Source organism: Homarus americanus, unplaced genomic scaffold (assembly GCF_018991925.1).
Source record: "Homarus americanus isolate GMGI-L3 unplaced genomic scaffold, GMGI_Hamer_2.0 scaffold40565, whole genome shotgun sequence".
In the NCBI taxonomy this organism is placed as follows: Eukaryota; Metazoa; Arthropoda; class Malacostraca; order Decapoda; family Nephropidae; genus Homarus; species Homarus americanus.
Window position 1 is genome coordinate 4,566,364 of NW_024735503.1, and position 7,879 is coordinate 4,574,242.

The 7,879-nt window shown below is 38.2% G+C and overlaps 1 protein-coding gene across 1 annotated transcript; it reads right to left on the bottom strand.

Moving 5' to 3' along the window:
- Window positions 1-1,828: 1,828 nt before the first annotated feature.
- On the bottom strand, window positions 1,829-7,561 carry LOC121871232 (the record flags this gene model as incomplete). The annotated part of the gene is given in 3 exon segments (XM_042373429.1): window positions 1,829-2,591; window positions 4,932-5,179; window positions 7,385-7,561. Coding segments are annotated over 3 exon segments (613 nt in total), but the record flags the coding sequence as incomplete, so codon positions are not given.
- Window positions 7,562-7,879: the final 318 nt, after the last annotated feature.

Genomic DNA, 7,879 nt, shown 5'->3' on the forward strand with positions numbered 1-7,879 from the left:
GCAGACTCAACGAGTTGGAAAGACCATGACAGACTCAACGAGCTGGCGAGGCTGTTTTAGTCGTGATAGGATATCAACTATCTCACTTGTTAACACTTGCCTGAATGAGTGTAGGTTAGTCGCTGGTACCTTTGACGCAGCTGAGTGAGATATCAGGTAATCTCACGGCATGTGACCATTGATACAGTCGTAGATTGGTTGATAGTTGATTTCGTCACATCTGTCCTGGGTTGTACTTGTAATTATCTTAGCTTGTAAGTTAAACAAGACACACAGGTAATGTTCTCTTCATTCGTTGTTCCTTGGTTTAATGTAACCACACGTGGTAATTTTCTAGTTATATTGGGTAGTAATGTCTGTACAATTATTTGGTATTGACAGACTAATGAGCATTAGCTATTAGCTTGTAATTAGCGGATATATTTAGAGAGAGGCACAGCCTGGAGAGCTGGTCACATTGAGGTAGGAATTTAATTACTTTCTGAAGCATCTGACCATTGAATATTTTAACTGTTAGCAGATTTCATTCTCTCCTCTGAAGGAACAAGATAATTTCCCGTTTCTTTTTCTTTAAAATAATTGAGTCATGATTTCGTTTATGTGACAAGTAAATTGGCACTTGGCAGGTTAGCACTGAACCTTATTGCAGGTCACATCACCCAAATTTCTTATCTACTTTATTTCATCCTTAAAAAGTATTTAATGATATCAAAGCTCAAACAATCCCTGCTGTATATTGTATTCCATGTTTTATTTGGTCATACTAAGAGGAAAGTTGGCACACAGACGTTTTAGTTCTACATAATGACTTGTGTCATGGGTTGCGTTAGGCTTACCCACGCAACCAACCCCAAAGTTTGTTTTACTAGAGATGAGGCACCCGGCGAGCCATGACTGCGACATATATTTTCCATTAGTGGTATGATAGCCAGTCTATAGGGGGAGGCCAGTGAGACAGTGTTGTACTGTTCATCACCTCACGCCCCAAAAACCACATTTTAAGTAGTATCCCATAGGCCATGGTTTAGTTAAGACGTCGTCCCCACCCTCTCCCTTCTGAAGGGAACGGGACACCACACAGAGTCCTCCACCGCCACCCTGTCCTGTGGACAGTCAGTGACACGAGACTAAGTGTGCTAACCTAGGTTATTATCCCCGTGGAAATATCACGTGTGGATGCCTGGTTGCGACAAGAGCAATCCAAGCTGGCCTATTGCACCTAAGTGGTTAATTCAAGTCATGCTTACCAGTTCTCCTTGCCGCGACAACCGTCTACAGTGACTGTCAGTGACACGAGACTATGTGTGGTAACCCAAGAGTACTCTTTTGCTATTATTCCCCGTGAAAGAAGTTCTTGTGAGGAAGTCTGGTTGCAACAAGAGCAATCCAGGCTGGCAGTAAATGTATCAAAGAATTAAGGCTCTGTTTAATCATACCCATAGTAGAGTAATCACATGTGCTCCCAAGTTGAAAATTCCCTCTTTTAGAAGATTAATTTTATTACAGCGTGAACGTGAGTGACTCATATATCCATGCAAATTGTAAATCATCGTATGGAAGCTTGCTAAATAAATGTAAGTGCAATTATCTGCCCGTATCTGTGATCCTATCAAATTATTACTAAAGGTAATGACTGATTGGTTATGACAAAGTATAACCAATAACTTAGATGGATGTTGGAAATTAACGGAACTCATTAAATCATCATTTATCAAGTATAAATCATGGAATGACGGGTGGTGGAGTGAATTTCTACGTAGATACACCATAATCTCCTGTAAGTAACCAGTGTGAAGGTATCGAACTCTACGGTAAGAAATATAAGAAACAAAATATTATAATCTTTATATAATAAAATTTACACTTACACCATTACGATATAAAAACCATGACAACTTGATATATGAAATTTATGTAGTTTTGGTATTATTATATAGTTCACAAAATGCCTACTATTAGCAGAAAACTTCTCAATATCAACTTGAGTGTTCTTGTCCTCTGCTATCGAACTCTACTAGATGTGGGCGCTGTGCCGTTACCTCCTGGCCTGCATGTTGTTTATGTAGCGAGTCTCATGGCCCTATTTTTCTATATTTAAGCTCCTTTCTCATGATTCTATGACAGAGCGACATAAGTATCTCAGTTAGCCGCGTTCACCTAATAATACATACTACTGTACCAATTCTCTTCACTTTGACATTCTTGAACTTAACTTTTCATATGTGATAACTGTATATAAAGTCAATTTGACCAATAATTAAGTGATAATTTCAATAAAGCTTCGCTACTGAATTATATGTTCTCATCTCATTTAAACTCAATGTAACTGGGTATCCACTCCAATGATCTATATTTTTCACATATTTTTACTTGTCGAAAATCCATCTGACGAGTTGAATTTGGTTACACAATTAGCTGCAATCTCTTGAGTACATCCGTCACAGCCTTGATTACAGGTTTTTTGAACTTATGTAAGAACAGTTCTTCCCTGGTTGCATTGGCATCTCTGCATTTTTGGCCACAATTAAGCTTAAAGTGGCCGATGTAGGCGTAGGATGGGGAGATGATGCTGGACCGACCTCTGCACTTCCCTGTCCAAGAGATACTACTTGTTTACGTGATCCACTACATCTATCACACAGAAACCAATACAAACTGTCTAATACACAAAATCCAACATGAATTTAATATAGTCTAAAAAACAAGATATATAATTATAAAATCTAATATGTATGGATTATACAGATTTAAATACCACACGGGACCCAGCGACAGCACATGGGACCCAGCAACAACACACGGGAACCCAAGAACACAAGGGACCGAAGCAACACACAGGACCCAAGAACACACGGGAATCCAGCAACACACGGGACCCAACACCACACGGTACCCAACAACACACGGGACCCAACAACACACGGTACCCAACAACACACGGGACCCAACAACACACGGAACTCAACACCACACGGGACCCAACATACAAAAGGCAGTTGGACAATTCTTGTTATAATATCAGTTAATGCTAATAATAAGCAAAGGTGTCTGTACTGTGACAACTAATATTACTACTTTACACTAGCTTAGAGAGGAGGTTAATATTAAGACCAATCTATATTCATTACCAGTGACATAATTATTACACCAACTTGATCAACACTACAGAACCACATAAATGAAGACTTATTAATTGCTGATACTAACAAACATTTATGACAAATCATTATGACGGTGCAACACACCAGAAGTGTTAAGGTCAGTTACTGATCAACATCACATCAAGGACAAGGCCTTCTCACTCGCCAACCTAACAGGTTCTCAAAAATGCTAAAGTGTATCATTAATAACGGTGAAATTTTTACCAAGCTCTGATTTTAAAATTAATAATAATTCAGAAATAAATTGATAATGATAAACGAAAAAAAATCAAGTACAGTATTGGGGAGATAAAATAAATTTAATGTACAGGAGTTTAAACAAGTTTAAGGTAGTACACTTCCAAGGATCACAAGACTAAAACGAGATTCGACAAGGAGTACCACCGATTGGTTACAGTGCTCGCTTCCTGTCTTTTAGGGTCACTGGTTCGTCACTAGTCCGTGCATTGAGCACCCAGCTGTCAGCGGGTCCTGACTTTATTGTTGTTGTTGAAGTAAGGTCGTGTGCAATGTCAGCACATAATCTCTTCAGGTATCGAAGGCTGTGTATATACTGTACTGTTGTGTGGTATATCCACAATGCCCCTAGTAGGACCTCATGGACGTGGGACCCATTCATACAGAAATGTAATAAAATGACATCAAGTTTAGTCATGGCTTAATATTGTGAAAAGGAACCAAAGAACTTAGACGTTCCATTCCTTCCTGATAATTATCTTCTAGTTTTCACTCCCCTATATGTAGGAACAGAGGTACCGAGTGTCATAAGCTGCATCCATGTATGGAGTAACAGAGTGGTAAGAGGGGTCGATGTTTAGGTCAGCAACTACTGCTCAGTCGCTCTTTAAGACAGGGTTGACAGCATTCTACATACACACATGTACCATTTCTTAAGTTTGTTCTCTTTTTGATCACTGGATGATACAGAGAAGCTGCGTATTCTAACACTGACCTAATACTGTACACTGCACACACAGTGTAAGTAATGTGTCACTTAATCTGAACTATTCACTGTAGATGAGAATTGTTGTAGCTGGCTTATTAGTTATGTAATGTCCAATGAAGTGCTGGGTTGAGAAGTTCCTTCACCTAATCAACAGTAGGCAAAGGAGTATCGTCCAGGGCCTTTTAGTGGGCAAGGGAACATGAACCTCACAGTTCAGAAGGTCTGAGATCATATATTATAATCTGGTTTTCTCTTCAAGTTCAAAAATGCTTTTAAAATCATTGCGAAGTTTGAAAAGTTCTGGTGACATAATCAATGATGAGAATTTACTTGAAGACCCGTTGATGGGTAAATCTAGCTGACACTCCACAAACAACGCAAGAGCCAGTGTGATACAACGTTTTGATACTTGACTGTGATGATAACCTGGGAGGAACCTTTGATGTAGGAGAGTAACAATGGGTGACCTAACCTAGCAATGGGTGACATGCCAGCAAATATATTTCCAGGTGAGCAATAGTTTAGTCCACATACTGTACTAAAATGTACTTTCTTAAAGTGAGTGAGGCAAGTCTCACTGGTGAAGGGGGTAGAAGGCATTATATAGGTTTGTGTGTCCTATAGGCTTTACATTTTAATTAAAAAAATACCTTTGAATGCTAGTAACATCGTTGGATTTGATAGATTTAATTAATACACTCAAACACTCACATACCCCAAAACTGATATTTGACTTTATATGCAGCCACAATGGGGAGTTAATAACATATACCAAACACATTGTCGAGTGAACCACCCTGGATGGCAGGATATACTGAGCTTACATGTGGTACACAGAAGGACGTCGTGTGAGAAGATGCCCCTGACAGTATTCATGTCGAAGAGAGATTTGTATTTGCCCGGGAAAACTTTGAGATCCTGGACGAGCCTGCGAGTGTGTCTGAGAGACCACAGGTACTCTGGTAGCTTGGCTGACTCGCCCTGGGGTTGTAGGTCGTCATGGAAAAAGTTCCATTGAAATTTGTAAGCTGGGGGCATCCTTTGCTTTTTTTTCGATGTTGTATGTCGTTCTCTAAAAGTAAATAATTGCAATAAATTAGTGAAAATCTCTTTGGAAATTAATGTGATTTTTTTTAAGAATAAACACAGTGAAGCAGCTGGTACTGTGAGCACACTGTACCCAAGAAAAACCTATTTTCATCATCCGGTCACAGTCATAGGCTTGTGTGCCGTGGGTTCGAATCCTGGCGGGTTGAGGTGTTGATTGTATGTAGAAGTCCGCGTGCTTTATTGGGCTAATGAAATATATATATATATATATATATATATATATATATATATATATATATATATATATATATATCATGTAGATCCACACTGAAAACGTGGATAAGATAAATCTTGATAAAATCATACGGGAAAAGGGAAACAACGGAGCACCTTAGCTTTCGTCTTTATCCAAGACATCTTCAGAGGCAACTGGATTACATGGACAGAGAGAGGCTTAAATATACACGGTGACCTTAAAAACATGAGGTCAGGTCATAATGAACGAACAAGGCACTGCTTTCAGATGCAGTTCTGATATTGTACTTATGTTGTTTGATTCTGAGCTGCAGTGGTTTTCCTGTCTGTCCTACATAATTACAATGTTACACTGTTATTGACGATGAATTGAAACACATTCGTTCCATTGCACAGAAACTAGGGCACCCTTCTGTGTTTGTTGATGGTTGTTTTAAAAGGGGCAAAAAAATCCTTTCATTCCTTTCAAACCAGGCAAATTCCAACACTTAAGAATATTTTGACACTGCCCTATCGTAATGAATTTGTCCCGTTAGTTCGGTCCCTCAAGCTACTAAATATTAATGTTGTTTTCAAGTATGACTCAACCATTACCAATATGTTAATAAGAAATAGCCCAAGTTTGAATGTAAATGGAAGTGTTTATTGTATTCCATGTAGCAAATGTAATTGTAATTATGTAGGACAGACAGGAAAAACACTGCAGCTCAGAATCAAACAACATAAGTATAATATCAGAACAGCATCTGAAAGCAGTGCCTTGTTCGTTCATGTTAGGAATAATAATCATCCCATTGCTTGGGAAAAAAGCTTTGAAGTATTTAAATCATCTTGTGTCACAGAAAGACTTCTGGTTGAAGCTAGTTTGATTAAGGAATTAAAATCAATAAACCTTAGTGATGGTCAGTTCAAAACTGATATGTTACATAAATTTATTTGTCAGTGGCCCAAGGTTAAAAATGCTTTGAAAACCTTTGATCTAGATGTATGATAGTTATTTAGTGGGTCCCTTATTTTTGACCTGACCTGACTAGTCACGTCACCCCCCTTCTCTTAAGCTCCTCTACGTGTGTGTTGGTGTGGGGATTAGTGGATGACATCATTATGACCTGACCTCATGTTTTTAAGGTCACCCTGTATATTTAAGCCTCTCTCTGTCCATGTAATCCAGTTGCCTCTGAAGATGTCTTGAATAAAGACGAAAGCTAAGGTGCTCCGTTGTTTCCATTTTCCCGTGTGATTTTATCAATATATATATATATATATATATATATATATATATATATATATATATATATATATATATATATATATATATATATATATATATATATTATTTTGAAAATTATAAAGAAATTTAAAATGCTATGTATCATAATTTTTATGTTTTGTCCTGAAGGATTTCACAGGATCATTATTCATTAGTGATGAAATTGTGTGAAATAGTGGATAAGGAAAGAAGGAAGGTTGCTGACGAGATAAAAGGCTTTACATTATATTCTGTGAGGGGACTGGAAATTGAAATGAACTTCAATATAGAGATAAGGATTATAAGAAATGCAATGAAAGGACCATTTTATAAATGTTCTTGTTAGTTAAAGGTGTATCAATTCAAGGAGAAGTTGTTTTATTTGTAGCACAGTATTAATTGCTGATCTGTGAAGAGGCTGCAAAAGTTATGAGCCTCCGACCAAAATAAGGACATTGACACAATAACAGACCAAGGCAGTTAGAATTAAATTTACATACAAAATCACAAGCTCGACATGTCGGTCAAGATAGATATTAGTTTTACAGCCAGTTATTTGTTGCATCTTGTTTTTGACCTTGTGAGTCCCCTACATAATATATTCACACTGTAGTTAAATTATAAAATTTGGAGAGACCATACGGTATGTGTGTTAACAAGTCATTAAAGTGATCCTTACATACCCGACAAGTTGTTTGTGTTGTGGTATGAAGTAGCACTTACTTTGTCAACAGTACATCGAGTAAATGGGTGAAGTTGTTGTACTTTGGTAAGATAGGGACCTCGTCAGGGTCAAAATGGGCGATGAAGCGATACTGGTGCATGTGTCTCAGGAGGCAGTCAGTGAAGTAGACGTTTTCTTGGGCAAACATTTGCTTCCACTGCACTAGAGTCCACAACCTGAGGGAGTCAGAAAGGAACATGTGTCGCCATCTTGTTCACACGAGCAGTTCACACAGACAATGTACAAACTATCAGAGGAAACCACTCCTACCCCACCATTTGCTAGCACATCACATTCCCCACCATCAGGCACATAGAAGTTATGCCAGATAAACTTTGGCCTGCAGTTTCTTTCCTTTAGGTACTTTGATATAAACAGAGTGAACGTTAGTACTGTACTCTGGTTCAAAATGATAAGGCACACACCCGACCCTTGTGTACACCCAACAAATTACTACCTTACCTGTGTACACTTACCTGTATATTATCTCACCT